The sequence below is a fragment of the Chrysoperla carnea genome, chromosome 5 (genome assembly GCF_905475395.1).
Source record: "Chrysoperla carnea chromosome 5, inChrCarn1.1, whole genome shotgun sequence".
Taxonomy (NCBI): Eukaryota; Metazoa; Arthropoda; class Insecta; order Neuroptera; family Chrysopidae; genus Chrysoperla; species Chrysoperla carnea.
Window position 1 is genome coordinate 57115745 of NC_058341.1, and position 26315 is coordinate 57142059.

Genomic DNA, 26315 nt, shown 5'->3' on the forward strand with positions numbered 1-26315 from the left:
CGCTTTTATTGATACTACGTATTGATCGCAGCGCCTCACTTATTTTATCCATATTTCGGGGACAATATTTTCTATAGCGATCGTTCTCCTGCCTATATGCTTCATGGTCAAAACCCCCTTGCATTCTATGCGAACCAAAATTCGTTTGGTTATGGTAAGATGTTACAGTCAAATAGATAGGTAATCCCTCCAAATGTTACAACTTTTCTTTTTTCCGAAAGTAAACAACGAAAAGTAATTGAAACCATTTTTGTACAGAGATATTTTTTATAACAATTTAATATATCTTAACCCTGGTAATATTCTTAAAAATTTCTATGACCTTAACACTGTTGCTAGATTTAAATTATACCTTATACTATTTACTAGAAATTAATTAAGCAAATCAAAGAATAATTTTAAAAGAAACTAAACATTCTACTTCAAGGTCAGCGTTTAAAATCCTTGACCCATAGAATGCAATATGGCGATAAATTAATTAACTACATTGTAATAAAACTACATTTATTTGTATGATCTCAAAATTCCATAATTAATAATTTTCATTACCAACAAAGTGGAAATTTATATCTAATTTTTATAAGGCAAATCAGTAGAGTGGGAATTTACAAGATAGATTATCTCGATTTTTATTATTTGTCTACGAAAAGTATAATTATTATATGGAAATGCAGTTGAAGGATAAATTAGAATTGTTATTGTACTAAGTCCAAGCGAGTAATTATCAGTTTCATTAAAAACATAATTACTTACTTAAAGGAAATTTTACCGCTTAATTAAGAAGAATTCAATAGTGCCTCAATGATGGAAAAATTTATGTTTTTGCCGTATAAAAATCTACTGAAAACTCTCACGTCTCTTGTGTTCAATATTCTACTCTTAAAGAAAATCCTCAAAAATTTTCCCATCAGTTTCGTTAAACATATATATCCTATTTTAAGTAATTAAAACCAAAAAAAAAACAAGATTTTTGTCCGGAAAAAATACAATAAGTACTAAGTCCAAGAAAAATTGTTCTTAAGAATCTTCAAGGAACAGTTAACTCAACTTCGCAAACAATAATTTATTGATAGAGGCAAAGGGAAGATTACTTTCAAGTCATATTTGAACCTTCTAATATACAGTTGACTAATATGAGTTTCATTTTTCTAATAAATCCAATAAATACAAATGAAAACAAGTGAAAATAATCAATTGACTGAGTTAACTGTTGAAATACCATGTATAGACAGTGCTGATTACGCAATCGTTTGTTTGTTTACGTCATGTAAGCAAATAAAGATCACTCTTACATGGCCACTCATACATAACTGATATTAACATATTCGCACCGTGCGTGAGTTTTATAGGAGGCGTTTCCATGGTTAATGATACACTATTTAAATTATAGAACTATGCATATATAATTGTATGGATTGCATTTATGACTTACGTTGAAAATTTAATATTATTGCCTTACAAATTTAAATAAATAAGTATGATAATTTACATTTGAAAAATAATATTTGTGGAATTTGATTTCTTATTTTTACAATTTTTAATGCATTAAGTTTAATTAATTAATGTTTTTCAATAATTTTAATTCGACATTTTCTCTAACATTAACATGTAAATGATTGCAAATTAATCATAACAGCCTCCTTTATCGCCAAAATTTTTCACTGGAAGCTCTGGCATCGATTATTTATCCTTCACTTGCATGTTTATATAAATTCAAATATCTGGATGACCGAGCTTTGCTCGGTATTCTTAAAAAGACACAAATTTTATCACTAATAGAAGACCGTTTTAAATGTCTCCACACAAATACCAATTTTTTATTTCATTAACTACGATATACACCAATAGATGTCAGGGAGAGTTATAATTTGCATTGCCGGTTTCAGTTTTTCATGAAAAGACGGATAAAACGACGTTTTTTAAAAATGAAACCTTGTTAGATCGACTTATCGCCCCAAAAAAACCCTACATACTCATTTTCATGAAAATCGTTGGAGCCATTTCCAAGATCCTTGATATATATATATATATATATATATATATATATATATATATATATATATATATATACAAGAATTGCTCGTTTAAATATATAAGATTAATTCTAACTCTAGAAGAAGTAAACTCGAATTTATAATATTAGAAAATATTAATATTTTAAACCTCAATATTGTTTTATTGAGGTTTGAAATCATTACTTTTTCCTAGTTTTAATAATTATGCAAACATCTAAGATCATTATTATTTATTATTGTCAAATTCTAAAATTATTAATTGTATTTGTTGATAAATAATAAATATGTAAATATAAATAAATGTTTGTATAAAAAATTAATTATATTTTTCGAAAAATAAAGAAACAAAAACATGATTATAATTAATATTATAAACATTAATTTTTATCTATTTAAACTTTGTACTGATTGTAAATTAATTAATTGCTATTATATCCAGAGGTATAATAAAACTTTATTTAATATTAATTTTTTTTTTACTGGAATGACAACTATCAATTTTAGATATCTGAATAGCAAGGTTAAATTTTGTTACAAACTATATATATTTTCAACCGAATCAAAAAGCCGGTCAAGTGCGAGCTAGACTATCACACGTAGGACTTCGTACCATTGTACAAGATATGTAACACTATGTAATTATATCATGTATATATTAAATATATCAAGGTATATTAAGTTTAGTCCCAAGTTTGTATCGCTTAAAAATATTGATGCTACCAAGAAAGTTTTGGTATAATTGTTCATAAACTCACCTAATTAGTCCATTTTCGGTTTTCTGTTCGCCTGTCTGTCTGTCAGAACGATAACTCAAAAACGAAAAAAGATTACAAGCTGAAATTTTTATTGAAACATTTTTCGTAAACATCACTGTTTACCCGTGAGAGCGCAAATGAGGTGCAAATTATATAGTATGTATTTTAGGGAAATATCAGTTATGTGTGTGGCTATCTAAGAGTGGCTATCTTTCTTGACTGATTTCGAGTCGTTCGAGTTTTAGTGTTTTTATATTTTTTATAACTTATTATGCTGGGAAGTTATTCGAGTGGACCTCAAGTATCCCACCCGACTCTATCCACGGCTTGTTTTGAAAAATAATCAGATCTAAAAATTAAATTCAAATCAGTGATTGTAATCTAAAATATTACCAAATCTAACCTCGTAAATAAATTTAATAATCTCTAACAATTAATTCTCATCAATTACTCAGCTCACAATTAATTTAAAAAAAACATTAAATATTTGCTTAAAAAATTAATATTTAATGATACTTAAATACATTAGGTGTGAAATTTGACCGGATTTTGTCAAAGTAGAAAAAACTATTAACAAATATTTAATATAGGTACAAATATTTACACAAAAAATGAAATAAGTAATAATAATAATTGTATGTAAAATATGTCATTTTTATAGTATTAATTTAACGCCATTTAGTTTTAATTTAATATTTCAACATTCATATTTATAAACATTTTTTGTTTTACTTTAAAACATGCAAATCTTTAAGAACTAAAATAAAATAGCAATACATTTTCACAAATTTAGAATGTATGTATATAATTATGAATTTATGAAAAATTATTTACACTTAATGATCTATAATTTTGTAATATTTATTAGTTTTTAAGACACGTGAATATTGTACAAGAATTTGCAACTCAAATACAGGCGAAGGTGGGGGTGCATTTGCAAATACAGGGCTTTGAAAATTTGTATATTTTTTTAATTGCAAAATAAAATATATTTTGCACATTTTCTGCAATTGAAACAAGAGATATTATAGACGTGTAATTTTTATATCCTGAAAACCGTAAGAAATGGAATAATTTAAATGCAAAAAATAAACAACTTTTGTTTGAAACATTTTTTCTTAAACATTATTGTTTATCCGTGAGGGTGCAAACTAGGACAAAACTTTGTGTTCATTTTCTATAAAACTATAAAAGATAGGGAGTTGAAAATTTCCAGATAGCTTCAACTACTGTGGGAAACGAAGTATTTGATCAAAGAAAAAACCTCGCGCCGATAGAGTTTTATCGGATCTGGTAGAAAATGCGGAAATTACTCAAAAAAACTCGTTATTAAACAAACTAAAGATTATTTTGTAGTTCCGGTCAAAAATTTAATTTGAAAGCCTATAGATATTATATTTTGGACATGTCTAAGTATTTTTGGCAATTTTCACCAAACTTCACCGTTTTCGATATATAATTGTATAAAAAAAATAAATACGGATTTTGTCAAAAATTTGGTATTGACGAAACTCATTATTTTTTGTGGTTATAGTAAAAAAATTGATTTGGAAATAATTGGATCTTATATTTTTTACAATTCTAAACATTTTTTGACTCTTGGCATTTTTTAATTAATCTCATCGTTTTAAGCAAGATTATTTTGTGGTTTTAGTCAAAAAATTGATAGTAGAATCGTTTGATATTATATTTTGGACCATTCTAAAGAGTTTTTTTCACCCACCCATTTCCTAAAAGATACGCTGGTATGTATAAAGAAGTCATTGTAGAAGTCAAAAATAGGTGAAGCAGGGGAATACTGGTCGTCAAATTAGTGTGATAGCTAGTTGAATTCGGAAGTTATTAAATATTAATTTCAAAATTTGAAACAAAAATGGTGTATTCTAACACATTGAAAAATTTATTAAAGTTAATTTTCCAACAAGTTAGAAAATTGTTTATTAAGAAAATTTTCTTTTTCATTGTATACTAAAAACAATGTTTGCTGTGTAATTTTTTAGCTTCGTTATATATATAGGAAATGGGTGGGTAACCATTTTTGAAACCGGTTCCTAAAATTATAGTTTTTAATGTTTTTTATTTGCGCGAGAACGTATACACTTAGCAATACTTCGTTATTTGAGAAAAAAACTTCAAATCAGATTCATTCATTCATTCAAAAGAAGAATGAACAGACTGGCTCTTTCAATTCATATTAAAAGTTTGACCTTTAATATAATATTTTAGGTCAAATATGATACGATTTTGATTTTGAGTGATTTGCAGAAATCAAATTCCATCGGAAAAATATATTGTGTAAATATTATTTACACAAAAAAAAAAATTAGATGAATGATAGAACAGCATGCGTGAGTGACACACATCCAAGTACATGTGAACTAAGTAACAAAAAATAATTTTTCTTATCTCGTTTAGAGATACCAATTCTATTCATAAAGCTGGATTGAAAATTAATGTAGTAAAAAGTTCAAGTATGAAGTCAAGTTGTGTGTTTTTGTTTATTTATTTTTGTTTATGAAATATTTTTATAAAATATGATTATTTGAAATTTTTTGGAATGTACAATATATATTTTTTTGTAATAATTTCCTTTCTTAGATTTTGAAAAGCGTTTTTTTTTTTTTTTTATTTGAAGGAAGAATCCAGCGAGTTGCATAGCTAAAAGTAATTTTAAAAAAATTTTCGATGGACCGCTAATTTTCCATACAAGTGAAATTTGTCTAAATACACTCTCTATTAAATTGCCTCCTCTTTTCTTAAAGCCTTTTCCAAACGCAGCCGATTTGGAAGATCATCGCAAATTTTAAGTTTTTTCGGGTACGATCGTACGATACCTTAATTTCGCACTCTTCGCATAGCTAGGAACACTCTCCATTAAATTACCTTTGAAACAAAACCAAAGAAAATCAAAATCGGTTCATTTAGACGCTACGATACTACAGATAAACAGACAGACATATAGACAGACACACACACATAACGGTCAACTTATAACTCCCCCTTTTTTAAATTCGCGTTCTAAAAAACATTCCCCATGATGTACTTAGGTAATAACCAGAAGCATATTAAAAATGAAACACAAACTTTACAGACTTCATGTTGAAAATCCAGAAAATTTTTTGTCTAATAATCACCCTGAAAAATTATTTTTCTTATAATCGGGAATTAACAAATTAGTTACGTCCAAATGAATACAATTTTCGAAATTTTTGAGTAAAAATCACCCTGGAAAATTAATTTCATTGAAATTTTTAGTAAAAAAAAAAAATTGAACTGGAAGAGAGAAATTATTAACGACGTCAGATAGTTTCAAAAACCGAAAGAAATCCTTTTTCTGGTAGGTCTCTATGACGTACACCAAGTAAAATCGTTTATGAGCATAACATGTGAAATTTACAAAATTTAAAAAGCTCCCGACAAATACTATTTTTTTCTTGTAAATCCCTCGAAACTAAACCAATCTTCCAACTTAGCTATTGAGCATATTCGATTAAGTCGAGTTTCATCTGCTTAAGAAGTACGATTCCACAGACAGAACACATAGATACATAGATTAACTAGTCAAACTTTCTTACATCCCCCTTTTGTGTCAGGGTTGCACCCATTTTGATAAAACATGTCTATGATTCATCGCAAAACCTTCTTCAAATTGCTTCACCCGTTTATGAGTTACAGTGCCACATATCGGTCAAAGTTAGCACCAAAGTTTTTGCGTTGCAAAGTTTGCGTTGGGTGGTTAAAAATCTAAGAAAGAAAATCGATTAAAAAATAATATATATTGTATATTCCAAAAAATTTCAAATTATCAAATTTTACAAAAATATCTACAATCATTGACAAAAATAAATAAACAAAACAAACAACGTGACTTCATACTTGAACTTTTAACCACAGTTTACGCACGCGACTAGTTTATTTCAAAATGAAGAAGATGATAAAAAAACCAACAAGAATTCTTTGTTTTTATTTTTTTTTATTTGTGTGTTGGTAAAACTTCCATCTCACAAGGTATAATTAATTTTATTAAATTATTATTAAGTAATCAAGTTTATATTCTAAAACACAAATAAAATGAAAAATAAAATTAATATAAAAAAGACAGAAAAAATAAAAACAAAAACCATGTATACTATTATTCTTGACCCATATTTTATTAAAACGACATTAAAAAAAAACATTTTCATAAAAACAAAAAGAACAGTTGGTATAAATAATTATTGTATAATACCTGTATATGTCTGTGAATTTATCAGAGAATCGTATCACTTCCGTATATCGATTGCGAATAATCTGAATAAATCAAGTATGAGATATGCTGAGGCGATTAAAGCCTCATTAATTACAACGATCCTTAACCCGAAAAATAATCAGTTCACTCCTTCAAAGTATTTTTGAAATACTTCGAAATATGACTAAATAATTATTTTCTTAAATTTACCAACAAGTGGAAACCAACCATTGACTGAATTAATTGTTGAAACACCATGTGTAGACCGGGTTGATTACGCAATAGTTTTTTTTTACGTCATGTAAGTAAAGAAAGATAGCCCCTCTTAGATAGCCACATATTCATACATGTCACACACATATAACTAATGTTCCCATATAACACGTACTATATAATTTGCGCTTTCACGGGTAAATTTGAAACAAAAGTTGTTTATTTTTTTATAAGGAACATTTTTTACACTTAAACTTTCTTCTCTATCTCTAACGGTTTACAAGATGGGTCTTACGGAAGTCCCAATTGAATTATGTTGCTCATTTACGAACTCGACCTCATTTTTTTTGTTCTGCTTGATATCTCTTTTCGTTTTTGAGTTATCGTGGCGACAGACAGACGGAAAACTGAAAATGAACTATAATTAGGTGATTTTATGAACAACTATACCCGAATTTTGTTCGTAGCATCAATATTTTTAAGCGTTACAAACTTGGGACTAAACTTATTATACCTTGATATATTTCATATATAACGCATGATATAAAAATGATTGATAAATGGCGTATGGATGATTAAAAGGGACTGAGAATCTGGTTACATAGACTTTTGTTTAACAGCTTTTCTCACCATCAGATATATAATTATTCCGACGCCATTTATCAGTCTATTTCAGTTTTGCATTTTTTATTGGTCAAGATTCAATGTGTAACAAATAAAAGTACCGTTAAATTGTTATTTTTCGTGGTAAATGTGAAGGAGGAGAGTTTTCGAAGCAGACTATCAATGTTTTTTGGAGGTATTCTAACAACTGATGGCTTCGTACCACTCTAAATACGAATATACGCTAGAAGAATTAATCTTGTTATAGGTAGTACTAGCGAGGAAAGACTTTTTCTAATAATTATTTAGTGTATTTGAATGGGAATGAATAGAAAAAATAATTTTTTCGGTTTCGTCAAATTCATTCCGTTTTAAAATTCTGAAAGAATCCACTAAAAAACAATTTGGAAAGATAATTTTCAGTAAAAAAATTACAGCTCTAATTACTACGAAAACTTTGCTCTAGGTTAATTTGAACCTGGGGAAAACGATAAACCACGTTTTGTCTTGAAATACACCAGAAAACCTTCTTTTTTTTTCTCGCTTAAGTTCATTTGAAACTATTTTGAAACTTTTGGTAATAATATTAAGGATTAAAATCCGTTATGGAAATGTGGCTCTCGAGAAATCGTCGTAATAATTGGCCCTTTTCTTCAAAGCTCACAGAATGCCTAAAATTTACTAAACGCCAAAGTGTACACCCCAAGGGGAAGAGGGAGGGCCAAAATGAGATGGATGGACAATGCCACGATTTATTTCCGAATTATGAAGATCACTGTATGGTGTTCTAAGACTAAAGACGAAAATGTCCACCCAGGGCTGTAGTGACACTTGATCAGGTCAGGGGTCCAAATTAAATAATTAATCGATTTCCCAATTCTCAATTAACAAGAGACAAGCAAAATCAGCTTTCATAAACACTGAGTCCTTTAGGTCGATTGAATGTTCATCTTTTTATTTATCAATAAGAATATCCCTGAAATTGAATGAATTATTATATAAAGTCAAGATTCCCGTATATTTTCAAAGTCACCAAACAACATTTAATGAACTTTAATCTTATTGAAAAGAAGATAAAAGAAATATTCTTACAACTTTGTAAAAAAAAAACTATCTTCATTTTCTAGTATTACAACATGATATTATAAAACTTGTATTATAAAACCGGTCAAGTAAAAGTGTTAAGTAAGAAGTATTCGGGGTCAAATTCAAATATTATTTCATATGCTTTTTAATATATCATGTCAATTAATTTGTATATGGAGGTAAAAAAAGGTAATATATTGTTGGTATGTAAGTTAATCGTTACGAGTGAAAGTTTCATAATAATCGTATTATCAATACAATTTTAAATACAAAGTGACAATTTATTAATGTACTTGCTAGTTATGAGCTCAATCAAATTTAATATTGGCAACATGGCACCTCCAAACTTAGCTGTGGGATTGAAAATTAGTATCTAAAATGAGTTAATATCGCTTCAATCTCGCTTGTTTATGTTTTTTTTTCTCGATATTTTTAACGTTTTATTCACCTTAACAGTCCCTCCAAATTGAGTTTGGGAGTTGAAATTTTGTATGTAAATTAATTTAGTGTAGAAAAAATGTCTTTTGTGGCTTTCAACTTCTGAGACCTTTATCCCGGTTCTTAAATTGAAATATGTAATATGTTTTTTTTCGCAGTTTTTAAGATTTTGCGCATTTACTCAATTGTGTAAATGTTAAGAATGTGCCTTTTAGTAGGGTGTTAAGTACGCACCTTATTTCTCGCTCATTTTTTTTTTTTATGGAAGTATCTATTTTTTCAAAAAATTCCAATTTCGATAAAAAACACTGAATAATACGAAACATCTAATTATTCAGTGTTTCTAAACATCTATCTTTTTTTGAAACTTTTTTAATCCGCCCCCAAAATGTTCTTCAGATTGTTCTGACTAAAAACACGAACACAAAAATGTTTAACGGGTAGTTTTCAAGATACGGGCAATCAAAGCTACATATGCATTATTGTTATATAGACCGTAGCTCGAAAACAACTAGTTAAAAAAATTTGTAGCCGTGAAAGCTTTTGATCCGAACGAGACGAGGAACATTTTGGAGGCGGTTTGAAAAAGTTTCGCAGAAAGTCATTTTCCTAATCATACTAAAATTATAATATATTCGTAGCTTACTCGTTGTTAATTTAGTCGCGACTAAATTAACAACGAGTAACATACACGATTTATAAGAGTAATTACGATTCGCTCATTCATACGGATGATGACTACATGGTAATCGAAATACAAATTTATAAAATACAAAATTCATCTAGAAAATTGGGAAAACAATCGACATTTAGTTCTTAAGATCTTAATTGAAAAACAATAAAAATATTATTGGGAAAATTATTTTATCATGTGACAGACGGTGGCTTAAAATAAGACTTTAACTAGATTTCAGGCGTTTAATTAGATGGAAATTGAGAAATCATAGTAATTTACAAGAATACTATGCGTAGAACTCTGCAATATTAGATAGGAAAATGGCTTTCTGTAAAACTTTGTCTAACCCATCTTAAAATGTTCTTTGGATCATTCTGATCAAAAGCTCTCAAAGTCACAACAATTTTTAACGACTAGTTTTCGAGTAACGGGCAATCAAAGGATTAGTTTTCGAAATTTAATTCGAAACATTCTGAAAAAATCGAAATTTAATTCGAAATATCCTAGAGTTATCATATCTTTGATAATACATGTACTTATAGTCTCGAGAACTAATGCTTGATTAACATATTGTATATTATTTTATATATAATATACTACACATTTGAATATAATAAATAATTTTATAAAAATTCTTCAAATTTTAAAATTTATTAATAAAGAAATTTTTACACACACTTGTTGGATACTTGATCACGTGTAAAACACTTTAAAAACAATAATAAACTTCCTATTTATTAAAAATAATCAACCAAAAAGGTATTTAGGTTACAAAGGTGCTTCTTTATCTTAAGAATTTATTTTTATAAAAATAATTTGCATGATTGATTTATTATTATTTATTATTATTAAACCTTAAAACAAGTGTGCCGGAAATTATGTTTTTTGGTATTACTTTCTCAAAAATTATTAAACAATAGATCGATAATTAATCATTTAATGTAATGAGTATTATATAATAATTTAATTTATATGTGGAGATAAAAAATTTCTTTTTATTCAGTTTATGTCAAAAAATACCTTCTTTTGTTATATACAACTTGGTTTTATCTATCTGTAAATTTTATTTTAATTTTTTAAAGAATCGATGAAGTATTAAAAGTGGAAGCACAGGGAATTAATTGGAGCCTTCATAATATAGAAACAGTTTTTTAGTGTAAAATCTTACAATTTTAAATAAATTTATCCTAATGTTGTTCCCTAGTTGTTTTTTTTTTTTTTTTTTTGATGTGACCAAAATTTTGGTTTAGGTAATCATTAAATCACCCAATTGGTACATTTTCGTTTGTTTGTCCGTGAACATGGTAACTCAAAAACAAAAAAAGATATCTGAATTGCTGAAATTAATAATAAATTTATTTTATAGCGTGCCCAAAAAAAACGTAAAAAGTGAGTTTGAGTTCGTATATGGACAATATTGGCCAAGTGGGTCTTGAGTACTTAGGAACTATCTCGTAAGCTATTAGAGATAGAACAAAAGTATACATGTTCAAAAAGTTCTTTATAAAAAAATTAACAACTTTTGTTTGAAACATTTTTTCGTAAACATAGTTGTTTATCCGTGCAGGGGGTGTAAATTTGGATAAAACTTCGGTGTCCATTTTCTAAAAACCTATAAAAGATAGGGAGTTGAAAATTTCCAGTTAGCTTTAATTGTGTTAGACCAAGGTACCGGCTAGTAGCCAAGCTTGTTAAGGCGTTTTAATTTGCTTTGACTACTGGCTAGGAGGTTTCGGGTTCGAATCCAGGTAGCGGCAGTGTAAACAAAAAAGTTAATGGAATGGTAAATTGACCACACTGTCGTCGCTTTGATATGAACGAAGTAACTGACTACACTCGAATCTAAATTTATATATTCGGGTGTAGTTTAACTAAGAAATAAAGATTAAAAAGAATGGTATGGATGGCCCCTGTTATAGACATGGTCTGAGAAACGAAGGTTAAACCCCATTATTATTATTATTTAATTGTGTTGGATTTTGAGACTTTTCTAGTTTATTAAAAGTAATGCATTCAACACTTTTTATGCAGGATATTTCAACAATTAGCCCAGTCAATTGTTTGTTTTCGCTTGTTTTTAAATAATTTTTGATTTTAATTGTTAGTAAAAATATGCAAAGAAGTGAGCAATGTACTTGAAAGCAAAAGCGTTATGGAAATTTTCTTAAACATTTGTACGGATAAAAATTTTTCCATGTAAACGGTTAAAAGTGCTTTTAATTACAAAGTGCTAACGCAATTAATTTTCAATATTTGCATAAAACATGGATAGATAATTCATTTTTATACCATGTATATGAAATATACCAAGGTATACTAAGTTTAGTCCCAAGTTTGTAACGCTTAAAAATAATGATGCTACGAACAAAATTAGGGTATGGGTGTTCATAAAATCATCTAGTTACTCCATTTCCGGTTGCCTGTCAGTCTGTCTTCTGTCTGTCGTTTATCATCACGATTACTCAAAAACGAAAAGAGATATCAAGCTTAAATTTTTTATAGCGTGCTTAAGACGTAAAAAGTGAGGCCGAGTTCGTAAATGAGCAACATAGATCACTTTGGTCTTAGTAGGACCCATCTTGAAAACCGTTAGAGATAGAACAAAAGTTTAAGTATATAAAAAATGTTTCTTATAAAAAAATAAAGAACTTTTGCTTGAAACATTTTTTCGTAAACATCAATTTTTACCCGTGAGAGCGCAAATTATGCGCAAATTGTATAGTATGGAAATATAAGTTATGTATGTGTGACATGTATAGGTATATATGTAATGTGATAGAGTTATCAACATTGTCTATACACAGTATTTCAACAATTAACTCAGTCAATTGTTTGTTTTAACTTGTTAATATTTATAATAAAATCACGTGGATATTATATAGATTAGAATACATAATTATACTATTAATTGCTATTTGCAATCCGTGTTGCACCTGAAGGCATCTAATTATTTGTCAAGATTATAAGTTTATTTATTTTTCATATTTTATTTTATACTTAATAAAATTAATAATATTCTTCTAGTACCTAAAGAATGCAAAAAAATGAATCTATAAATAAAATATGATAATGATAATTAATTGGAATATAACCCGTTGAAAACTGGATGGTAAACAAAAAGGGAAAATACATACATTTATTATTTATCTTTATTTTCAATGTATAATAAAGCAAGTTATACTACGATCACGGCAGCAAATAAATGAAAATTTCTCATTCATTTTCAAGTATTATAATACTTGGTTAGAGAACGAAAATCAACGTCGGTATTTTTATAAATTATTTATTTTCTTCGCTATGTCATTTTAAAAACAAGTGAAAACAAATAATTAACTGAATTAATCGTTGAAATACCATGTAGGTATAGACAGTGTCGACTATACAATCGTTTGTCTTTTAACGTCATGTAAGGAAAGAAAGAGAACCACTCTTACACAGAAAGTAATTAGAATATCTTTCTTCTCACTTCCTCAGTGGATATAGTATAATTTGCTGCAACAAACAAACACATACATAATATATGTAACGTATAAATTTAAAGTATTAAATTTGCGCTCTCACGGGTAAGCAGTGATGTTTACGAAAAAATATTTCAAACAAAAGGTGTTTATTTTTTTGCAAGGAACATTTTTTACATTTAAACATTTGTTCTATCCCTAGGGGTTTTACTAGACCCGTCAAAACCCAATTAACCTATTTTGCTCATTAACGAACTCTAGCTCACTTTTTAAGTCCTAAGCATTTCGTTTTTGAGTTAGGTATCGTGATAAGAGACAGGCAGACAGGCGGGCAACCGGACAACTTGGTACTAAACTGAAAATACCTTGATATATTTTATTTATACATGGTATCATATGTATGTTTTTCTAAATTACAGAGAAAAAGTTGAAAAAAAAAGATCCCAATCAGATATATTCTCAAATTCGATTAAATTTTTCAAAACTTTATAGTTTAGTAGTAATAACATGGTTTAACCTCCGTTTCTCAGATCACGTCTAAACTTTATATCAATCGGTAAGAACTACAGTACATGGCTGCGTATGGAAAACAAAGGATTTAGACGTACGACAAATTGAAAAAATGCTAATTTCGAAATTATTACGAAATATGTACTTATTATATTTTAGTACGAAGTAAATTCAAAATCTGGTCATATGGTTGTAAGAATCTTATTGTTGCAATGATAACTTTTTACATACAATACATTAATTTAGAAGATATGCTAGGATTGAATAATACTAGGGATTTCAATAAAACTTAATAAATACATTTTTTTATGAACAAAGTTTATAAAAATCACAAAAAATTCCTAGGTCATCGGACTTTTTATTATTATTTTATCGTTCAAGTTATCTGAAAAAATGATGAATCATTTAGGTTATCCTTTTCAATTGAATATTTCTATATCAAAAAATCTAGAGAGTGTGATAAAAAACTATCTAAAATATTTAAACAATCTGGTAGTTTATAATAATACCATGAAAAAATAAGGTTGCCGATGATATAAAAACAAAATTTTAATTTAATTATGAGTTCATCGAAGATTCATCATTTGATGAACAGAGACGACTATAGTATTGATGATTGAAGAGAGATATCTATATTATCAAATTTATAAGCATCACTTGCACCCAATATATTATAAATTTATGTAGTTGCATGGTATTGTACGTAAAAATTACTCATTGCATGACTACAAAGCATGTATTTGGTTTATATGTATGTATATACCGTGCAATGAACCAAAACTTTTTTAAAAAACTGTAGGTTTATAATCAACTTAATTGCTAAATTCTAACTAAGATCTATTTCAATCTTTAATGAACATTTTTTTATAGAAAAACCGTTTTATTGAATATTTCTAATTGGACAGGTCTACAGAATAAATTTAAGCTGATCTCCTTGCTAAACTACCTGCATTTTGCCTAAACCTTTTAGTTTAATTTATGAAATATTTTTTGAAATAGGAAGTCGCACATCGCATATTTAACAAAAAATTATGACGGGGTAAATGATATGCATAATTTTATGTTTAATGCTTAATATTAAAATATTGAATAATTTAATTACGATTTTATTCATAATTTTTAATTGCATTTTTTTTTACGTTATAAAATACAAAAAGTTTTATTTATAATCTATGTTCACACCTAAAAATTTTTTCGTTCAAAAAGATATTTCAATTTAATTTTACTTTCATTTCTTTATTTTAAAACAATAAATAAATGAATTTCGTGTCTGTCCACATTTTAATTTAATTAATATTATTTAAAAATATTCAAATACAGTTTTTTAGTGAATTTTATATTTTGGTGTTTCGTTTATTATCTCACGAGATAATATTTAAATTATTTCAGGTTTTATTTTTTATTGGCCAACTTTTACAATGATTAGATCCTGTGGAAATTTTAGAATTAAAAAAAAAATCGTAGCGCAGGAGCTGAGTTAGCTAAGCGAAATCCCTCAGAGATTGAAAAATGAGACATTTTTCTAACAATCGAATATTGCATTTTTATTTTTCAAGAATTTTTATTTCAGCAACTATGCGCCTAGAGAAAAAATCACGAGAATAATTCTTTGCTTAAAACTGATGAAAACTGCAAAAAATACAATAATCTTTTTTATTTTGAAAACATTCAAAATTTTGTACTTTTCGAAACCCCCATCTCTTGTTTATCGATCGATTTATCTCATTAACTTGACCTTTCAAATACCAAAACCCTTCTTGATACCAAATTTTATTCAAATCGGACCTAAATTTCATCCGCTAGAGAGAACATATAAGAATTCAATATTTCATTTATTTAAGGCTGTTGTATACAATTTTTGTAAATATCCATTGGTGGAAAAAAAATTATAAAGAAAAGCGGTTTTCGAAATAAGAATGGTTAAAGTTACATTTTTTCTTCAAGCCCTACGATTATACCTTTTATCGATTTGAAATTTGGATATATAGGTATTCATATTCTACCTGCTCTGAGTACTTTTGTATAAAGTTTCACACCAATCAAAAATTTGTACAAAACAGCCTTAAGCAGTGGAAATCGAAGATACATAGAAAAAAGAATTTCTTGATGTTAGAAATATTATTTCTAGGTAATAATAATGGGGTTTAACCTCCGTTTCTCTGACATATACGCCTATAACAGAGGCCACCCACATCATTATTTGTGAATCTTTATTTATTTAATTACAAATTATATTTACAATTACATTTCTAGGTAAAAACCTAACAAGAAGAATAAATATTATTGAAGCGAGAAGAAATTTACATGTAGCAAGAAAATTTTTGGGGCAGCAAACTTGTCTGAAGCAAATTTTAAGTTGAATTGATTGATTTTCCTAACGTAGTAAACTCTCCCTTAAAAACTTCGGGAGTGTTTAAATGATTTGGTTATATTTTGCTAAATTCTATAAGACTTGAATGTGAGTGGCTTGTTATCATGAAAAATGGATCTTTTCCGATAAAATTACTAAAATTAATTCAACTTTGAAATTGATTTTAACGAACGTCTATCTGCTTTCATCGCATTTGCCATTGTCATATGCGGAGTGTAGCCGCGTGTATTAATAACAATAAATTATAAATGCAAGTGTAAAATATGACAATGACCGCGAATAAGGTTACAATCAACATTCCCATTTTTAAATATTATTGAAATTTATTGCATAAACTAATTTTTTGTCACATTCATTGGAATTCCTTTCTTGTTCAAATTTCATCGAAATACTTATAGCTCTATAAAATGTTGACAGCACACAGATTATACTGTGTAAACAGATGAGCAATATATGATGGTATTCTTTGTATCGTTGAAAAAGGTCCCCGCACAATTAAAAAGGAAAATTGCTGTCTGTGAAACTTTTTCAAACCGCTCCCAAAATGTTCTTCGGCTCTTTCTGATTAAAAACTTTTCCAGCCACAAAATTTTATAACGAGTAGTTTTCGAGCTACGGGTGATCAAAGTTACACATATTATATTATAGTTATAGTATATGACTACCATCTTAAGAATGATACATCGTACAGCACACCAACTAACAAGACATCATAATATTAAACAACTACACGCAAACACACATACCACTTACGGTAGTCATATACTATAACTATAATATATGTGTTATTTTGATCGCCCAAAGCTTGAAAACTATTCGTTAAAAAATTTTATGGTCGTGAGAGATTTTGATCAGAACGATCCGAAGAAAATTTGGGAGGCGGTTTGAAAAAATTTTCCTATCTAACCGTGCGGAGTCCTTTACTGTAGTTGATTTTTTGAATACAACTACTATTTAGAGAACTATATTTTTTCTTGTCCTAAGGCATCGCGCTCTCTCATATGGCGTTTGAATTATCTGAAATGTCATTAAAATTTCGTTAACAAATTTTGGTTAATTTTGCTTTTTTTAAGATCAAAATCCATTCCCGTCAGTTCTCTCGAGGCCATCAAAATATAAGCGAATTGTTTTATTGAGATTTCAAGAAAATGTTCCGAACAAATGTTGTAAGTTCCATAAATATTTTGTAATTTAAAGATTAATTTTATTTCTTGCTATTCTAATTTAGAATTAGGAATAAAATTTGAGTGAATTGGCCATGAATATTTTACAATCAGTTTTTTAATAGGTCCTCAAAATTGTTTTTGAATATTTTGTCATTTAATTTTAGATATACATTGATTAGAGTGATTTGAAGCAAGTATATTAACTTTAGATACAAAAATGAAGGTCAAACACCTGATTTATTTTAAATTTATACTGTTAATATTTATAAATATATAATTTAAAAAAAATTAAAAACCCGACTGTGTTAAATCAGAAAATAAAGAAACAAGTCCAGTAGTTTACATAGCGAATTTAACAGTCGGGATCCATTATTGAGAAAATTTAAGAAGATCTAGATTTTAATGAGTCTCGACTGTTAAAGTCGCTATTTAAACTGTTAGACTTGTTTCTTTCTTTCCAGATTTTATTTAGCGCAGTCGAGTTTTTACTTTTTAAATTATATATTTGATTTTAGCCTTTTTAGTGTTCCGGCATTAAAAAAACGCTCTTATTATACAATATCAAAACTTTTTTATTCAATTTATTATTCCTAATTAAAAAATGTATAACTAATGCATATGTAATCCCCGTGTAATTTGCTTAATTTTGATACCCTAATCGATAAGTTTGGTTTTTTTATCAACATATTTTTATTTTGAGCCAAAAATCCCAGTCGTTTTGTGTTCTTTTTCTTTCAAAAGCCTATCTAAGGACACTTAGAATTTTTAAGACAAATATAACGATATCTTAACTATCATAATCCATCGAGCCGTTTGGAAGATACAAGATAATAAAGAAATTTACAAACAAATATACATACATACATACATACATACATACATACATACATAAAAACAACACACGCGCGAAAAACATAACCACTCCTTGACAGTCGGGTAAAAAATACTTAAATTAGTTTTATATTCGAATGTTACTGCCTGTATTTCGATGTACATCAATAGAGCCAATTTTAGTAAAATTTGGTAATATATTTTAGCAGCTAATGTTCTGTTCTGTATAAAATGAGTTGCCGAAATGTACTCTAGCTTAAAAGTTACCCAAATTCGACTAGTCTAGTCTCGAGGTGAAAATATAACTGTATGGAACTAAACAAATTAATTGCTGAAACAAATTAGCTTAAATGAAATAAACAAATAATTTAAATTTACCATTTACGAATTTCCGCAACATCTTTATTATATTTTGTTGGATAATTTTTTAACCCTTTCACAAAGGGTGTTAATGCTTTTGAATTCATAATTAAATCTCACAGAAAATTCTCCAAAATCACAGTATCATTGATTCCAGAATCAAATAAATCACTTTTATACCATAAAACTTCACTTTGTAATAAAAATTCTTTTGAGTGTAAACACAAATATAATAAATATTGGGCGCGCACTGTGCGTAGTGATTGTATAACAGAGCTAGGCTATACCAGCCGATCGAATCTACATCAAGTAATCAAGTAATTCAATCTTCAAGCACATATAAAGAATTAAAGAACTTGTTGTTGAAAAGTTGTTGAGAATTTTAACAGCATATTATACACACACAATAAAATACATGCATTTTCCCCTCCCTTCCTTGTCCAGAAACATTAATTTAATATTAAAAAAAAAAAAAAAGTTTAAATAAAAAATGATTTTTTCTTTGTCAGTCGATTCAATCCGATGTATATTGGATTTATTATGCGATTAAATTGTTCTGTGTCATTAATAAAAATGTTTAATAATAATTCACACAGGGAAGGGAGGAAACAGGATTCCGTAGAATTAAAATTTAATTTACAAGTTAATTTCTGAATTTTTTTTTTTCATCAGCTCTATATCTAAGATTTGTGGTGTTATCGTAATAATAGATTATCAAAATTATAAACAATTGAAAATAAATTTTGTGATAAATTTATCAATTTTCTTTTTTAGAAAGAAAGTTTAATAAAAATTGCAAAAAATCCATTAAAATGAAAACAAACAATTGACTGAGTTAATAGTTAAAATATCCTGTATAATACAAAGTGTTGAATGTCAGTACTTGCATTATTTTTTTATAAAGAGTTTAAAAAACCGGCCACCATTTATTTGATTTTCAAAAATTTCGAAATTTCTTTGTTTCGCAGGACCACCAGTTGAAAATACCTGCAAATTTCCAATTCCCTATATTTTGTTGTTTTGGAGAAGATGAACATAAAAGTTTTGTTCTAGTTTGTGATCTCACGGCTAAACAGTGATGTTTACGAAAAAATGTTTCAAATAAAATTTGTTAATTTTTTTACTTTTAACGAACATTTTTTACGTTTAAACTTTTGTTCTATCTCTTACGGTTTACAAGATGGGCCCTACTAACCCAAAACTCAATTTACCTATGTTGCTCATTTACGAACTCGGCTTGATATCTCATTTCGTTTTTGAGTTATTGTGACAGACAGACAGACAACCCGAAATGGACTCTTTCGGTTATTTTATGAACACCAATACCAAAATTTTGTTCGTAGCATCAATATTTGTATTTGATGCAAATTTGGGACTAAACTTAGTATACTTTAATATGTATTACATATATACAGGGTAAAATAATCATAACACAAAACACCGGATATCAAATGAAAAGTAATTTTGCTACAAAAGTGATTTTAATTTATTTTACTATGATCCTCCTGTTACAATGATTAAAAACAGGTATCAAACAATTTATTCTACGTGTAATTAAAAATTTTCCGTACACCGTGGCAGGGAAAGCATCACAAGAATCTTCGTAGTGGTACCATTTTTCCCGTCCCGCTATGCTGAACGAAGTTGTCGCTTTCCGCCTCCGCCGAGCAGATAAATACTATACAATGGATAGGCCACTTTCAATACGAAGTTGTTTTAATCTATTTACCTGTACGAGAGGTGACAACTTTTTCGAGAGTTTATTTTAAGACGGCTGAATTTCAATAGAGATTAAGTACGAGTTGCGCTCGCAACAGGTGGCCTTAAATAACGGTGGGTGCGAGCTAATAAAACAATTGATCTTCTATTTGGCAAATTAAACCTGCATTATTTAGTAATAAAACTAAAAATCATATTAAAATTAGAATTACACTAAAACCATTTGAAAATGATTTTTTTGAAATTATTAAAATGATATCTGTGTGGTGTTTGGAACGGAATGGTTTATGATTTAAAGAACGCGAAAAATAATTTAAAAAATCATTTTGATATCAGCAGTTTCCCCTGCTTGTTTTGGGAAATGCACCCTGGTAAACGTCGAAAAAACATCGAAGAATATTCCAAATCGCTTTGTAGCTAATATACCAGCAACATTTATTCCAGTTTCTGTTAAAGATGGTGGGAGCGTATCTCAATATATTGATCATATCTATTTATTACACGGCGTTTCCATCATTCGTAACTCTCTAAAAATCGTAACTCATTAGGGTTTTTTTCGGAATGTAAAGAATCGATATCTTCAATTTAACATTCGTAAAACATGGTAATTATATTATGGGAAACACTAGTAAAATTAATTAAAAATAAATTCTATTATTTCAATTATTTAAAAAACTAAAAAAATTTTTATAATTACAAAATATATACGAAAAAAATGTTTTAATAATATCTTATTAGATAATACCGCAGTTTCGTACGTAAGACGTGTTAATTCGATAGAATTTACGCAAATAAAAATACCCGAATAAGTATTTAATAAAAATTGCATTTAAATAACTCATTCGTAATAATAATTTTTATGCGTCTTTTAGTCTTTATACTCAGAGTTTCTAACATATTGAAGATGACATACAGAAACATATTGAAGATGACATACAGAAACATATTGAAGATGACAAACAGAAAATAAATAAAACTTTCAACAATATTTATTTGTAATGAGGGTCGGATTTAAACTAAGCGTCGCCCTTGGGCAATGGAAAAAAATCGCCTTAAGTTTTTTTAGCTAATTATGATGCAGTAAAATACTATTTCAACTAAAGGAAAAAATTCCACGCAAATCTTTTTTATCGATGAAAGCGTATGAATCAGCTTTATGTTAGTTCTTTCAAAGAAGTGAACAATTATTGGCCTATTTGTGTGGGTTTACGCTACGCATATATATAACTGTAGGTAACAACCAAGTTCTTTTACTGTCACTATATCTCTACAGATAGTATCTCACGCATATACTGACACATACACAGGATGGTCAGAATTAAAGGAAAAAAAGTCCTCTTCCATTTTTTGATTCGATGGACTTAAATCCGTCCCTTCCTACACATTTACCACTTGCACACGTATGCATACGTACACGCAAGCGTAACGTTGAATCTCTCGCGACTTACTCTCGCAGTTTCTTACTATGTCCCTTCTTCCCCACTTTCTTGCCGTTTTGGAAGTTTCTGATAGGTCTCTTATTTTAATTAATAGTTAATTATCCGTGATCGGATCTAAAAATGGACTTTTCGTTTTACAATTTTATTTTCTACCTAATGCAACAAGTTCGTCCATAAGTTCTGAGGCATTCTGTGTAGTAGGATGAATACACACATACTACCCTCCCTTAAAAATAATCCTCTAAATATAACATTTAATTTAATATTTTAAGGAAACTAAATGGTGAATCATTTTCACTTTTTTAATAATTCGAATTATAACATTTTTCCAAATATTAGTTTTTTGTCGTAACGATAAGTCTCCTTCACTTGAAAAAATTAAGAAGATTGCCATGTTCCCATGCATCTCTCAAGCTACTTTTGTAAAAAAATATTATCTTTAGTTGAAATTATCTATTGTTAGGCAAATTGTCTTCAAATTTTAATAGCATAGGCTTTAAATTACTTATATTCACATTTTTGAAGATTTCTTAAGGTTTTGTTTGCGTGTCCAACTACCTTAACAATTTCTAAAATTAAACAACAAAAATAGCAACGCATTTTAAAATACACAAAAGATATTTGGAAGACATTCAAAAACATTTGCAACTCTTTAATTCTTTTTTAAATTATTCTGCATTTATTATTTTTTTTGAAATCATCGTTTTTAGCCTGCTGCAATTAGGAAAAATAAGAAGTATTTATTTTTAACTCTCACTTCCAATTGGCGTTATAATTATTAAAATATTTTATACCAATAGAAGCAGTATTATAGATTATTGTGAACTTATTACGGTATATGTTTTTTTTTGTTTTGTTTTTTTTTTTTTTTTAATATGTAATAATTAATTCTAAAATATTTACTTCTTATGAGAAATATTTAATATGATTCTAAGTTTCGGAATAAGAAGCAGGATTTTTGCTTATGTGTGTAATTCTGGGAGTATCGCATTGTAAAGAGAGAAAATGAATTTGACTTCTATTTTGATATTGAAATTATTTTTTAATGATTCTTTATGTTAAAATAATTTTTATTATTATTAAAAGAATGAAAATTGAATAATAGATTCTATTAAAATTAATTTAATAACGATAACATTTGTATGTGTTTTATAGAATAAAACTCAAATTTTTTTTACGAAATTAGAGACAAACTTGAAGAACAATTCTTGGTGAAAATATATTTGTATTTATTTAAATAATCAGCCTGAAAGCGTGCTATACCTAAATATCCCGTAATATGGTAAATTTACCTTAGCTTAAATTATTTATTAAAATTAGAAATATTATTGCAGCTACATTATTTTATGTACTTTCTGTAGATAGATATAAAAAATAATCATAAGTTAATTGACTGTATCGACAACAATCATTGACTGAATGAATGACTACCTACTTAATAAAATAAAATCCAACACTAGGTAACTAACTCACTAGTAGTACTTTACTTCATAATATAATAAAATAAATAATAATGTCACTTCATTTCATTTCATTATTTTTACAATTTTCAATTTCATCAAAGGGAAAGTTTTTTACTTTGCACAAAACATTTAACACGTAATATACGTCATCGTATTATAATACATTATACATTATTTGTATAACTTTACTGAGTTTTTTATATTTTAAATAAAAATGATTAATTTAATTATATAATCGAATTTATTTTTTTATTTTATTTATTTGTTTTGAAGAAATATTTGTTTGTGATAGTAAATATGATGTGAACTATGATATTTTAATCAGATGTTTGTTTTGAAACTGATTTTAAAGAAATGGAGGTCCTCCAAAAATTACATAAACGTTTCTCACAACCTCCTTTTCATCATATTTTTATTGTTTTGAACCCCTATTTCAGAGGTCTCCCCACTTTTTTGTCCCGTGAATCACTTGCCATGTTTTTCGGTTTTATATGTAATATTACATTTTTGAAAATTCATTGATTTTAAAATATGTGTTTTGATTCAAATCTAAATGTAGTGAGGTGTAAAATTTGTTTTTTGTAAACCAAATTCAAATTAAGTACTTAAATGAGATCGTGAACCCCCGTTTACATCTCAAAGATGCCCAATTCTTTTTTTTACTCACATTGACCCCTTGTAGATCATGGGGGCCCACTGGGGGGTTTATAAGGACTATTTTGGAAATCACTGCTCTATTTGATTTTGTCACTTGCATTGCGCCTGCAAAGCTTTTTTGAGTCTGGGCTCGTTTCGTTCACTGGGCTTGATTGTAAGCTATCTCGTTATCCATATAAAATAAGTAAGAAGAGTTTTTATGGACGTTCTTATGTATAAAACAAAGAGGTAATGTGTACTGTATGTTATAGTGTGTTATGTTTATATATTACTGTGTGTGATTTGTATTGTATGCGTACAACTTCAAGTGATGAGTTTGTCCAGTTCTGTTCATCTATACACATATACAATCCCTCTTTTTTTATACATAAGAACGTCCGTAAGAACTCTTCTTACTTCATATAATACAAATGGCTAACGATATGACTTAAAAATTTCATTATTTAAAAAAAGTTATATAGTTCTCAAAGCTGACAACTCTATTCAACAAATATTGGATGGTTACAAATGTTTTTAGAGCAAAGTGCACTAAATCGCAATAATTCATTCAATTGTTTTCATTAAGCAATAATTGAAATATATTTCATTTTCGATTGTTTTATTGTTTCAAAATTATTTTTTTGAGGTCAGTTCAAAATTTCGTACTAAAAAGTTTTCTTCATTTCTTGTATTTTAAAGTAAAACAATATAAACATACATTATAAACAGTAAAAAATATAAAAAATAATTTTTTTATGATGAATGACCTAAATTTTTTGATTTGATGTTTCACTTTTCAGTTAAAGTTATAAAATTATTATATAATTTTTAATAATGCTAATTGTTTTTTCATACAATAATATTATTTTAAAAATGCATAATAATATAATATTTGCTTTTGTATGTGCATTATTGCATTCAAAAGTAGGTAAAATGCATCTTCTATTGTTATACGTTCTCTTGTGAAAGTAAAAACTTATTAGTATATGGTTTGGATGTGTTCCTAATCATTAGGGATAGGAAATTCACAATAAACATTATACTTAAACGTAAAAAATATGTGGCCTTCACCACATATTTTCACCACAACACCAAAACGTTTTCTTACAATTAGAAATAGCCCAGAAAAATAAATTTTTTTCTGCTTAAAAAATTCAATTTTTCCACTGGGATTATCTTCATTCGGATGCAAGAAATAACTTATGAAAAGTCCATTGCAAAATCATGTGCGCGAAAAAAAAAATATCGTGGTCAAAGAAAAAAGATTTTTTTCAAATATCTCGTAAACTATTGAGTTTATTGGAGTTTTAATTATTTTAAAATTTATTTGTGGGTTAATTTTACATAAAAAAAGTTTTGTATAAAATTTCCGTAGAAGCAATAGTTTTCGAAATATTTGGCTGAGAAAACTTAGAGTACCTAAGTCGTATAGGTATTATTAAAAATAAAAAAATAATAAAAATAATTTTTTTTTAAATATTTTATTTTATTTTTTATTTTTTTTAATGTTTTTTGATATTTTTTCAGCCAAATATTTTGAGAACTATTGCTTCTACAGATATTTTGTACAGCACATTGTTTATGTAAAATTAGCTCACAAACAAATTTTATAATAACGGAAACTGCCATAAACTTAATAGTTTACGAGACAATTGAAAAAAACCAATTTTCAGGACCTTTGACCTTGATTTTTTTTGCGTACATGTTTTGCAATGGACTTTTCATAGGTCATTTCTTCCATCCAAATAAAGGTAATCCTGATAAAAAGACTTCATTTGGATTTTTTAAGCAGATCGACTTTTTTACTGCCTTATTTCTCTGGGCTAAACCGCTTCGTTTTAAAGACATTTACACTGATCAAATAAGCGAAAAGTCTTGTTGCGATAAACAATGTTTTTGTTCAATATACTTACGCCTGTTCAAAATCTTAAGGCGCAATTCCACTGAGGTAACTTATACACAGTCTTTAAATTGAAGGGGCACAAAGTGGCAAGAAATATGTCTCCTTGCTGCATGATACAAGTTTACTGTAGTTGCCTGTCGATTGCGTCATCTCTAGACATAATTCAACATGTCGAATATTGTCGTCGTGTATCTAACAGTCAACGGGACAACCTTTAGTGGAAGAATGATAAAACTACGCCTTTGATTGACGTTTACCATAATTCCCCCGAATTGTGGAATAAAAAAATCATCGAATGCAAAAATATAAGAATTAAAAAGATAATAATATAATTGTATAATAATAATGAAACATATAAATAATGTATAAATCTCTGCGGTCGCTAGTAACCTAGTTGTTAAAAAGCGACCTTAAATAAAATAAAAATAAAACAGAATTAAAAACG

General features: G+C 27.8%; 2 protein-coding genes across 2 annotated transcripts in view; one reads left to right on the plus strand and one right to left on the minus strand.

Moving 5' to 3' along the window:
- LOC123300987 overlaps positions 1-19103 on the minus strand; it is a 30703-nt gene extending 11600 nt beyond the window's left edge. The window contains exon 1 of the mRNA XM_044883689.1: positions 18729-19103. Within this exon, the coding sequence (XP_044739624.1) occupies positions 18729-18817 (89 nt within the window). The 5' untranslated portion in view covers positions 18818-19103. The remainder of the gene's footprint in view (positions 1-18728) is intronic.
- Positions 1-26315, plus strand: part of LOC123300986 (alpha-tocopherol transfer protein-like) — a 106206-nt gene that overhangs the window by 24898 nt on the left and 54993 nt on the right. The window lies entirely within an intron of this gene.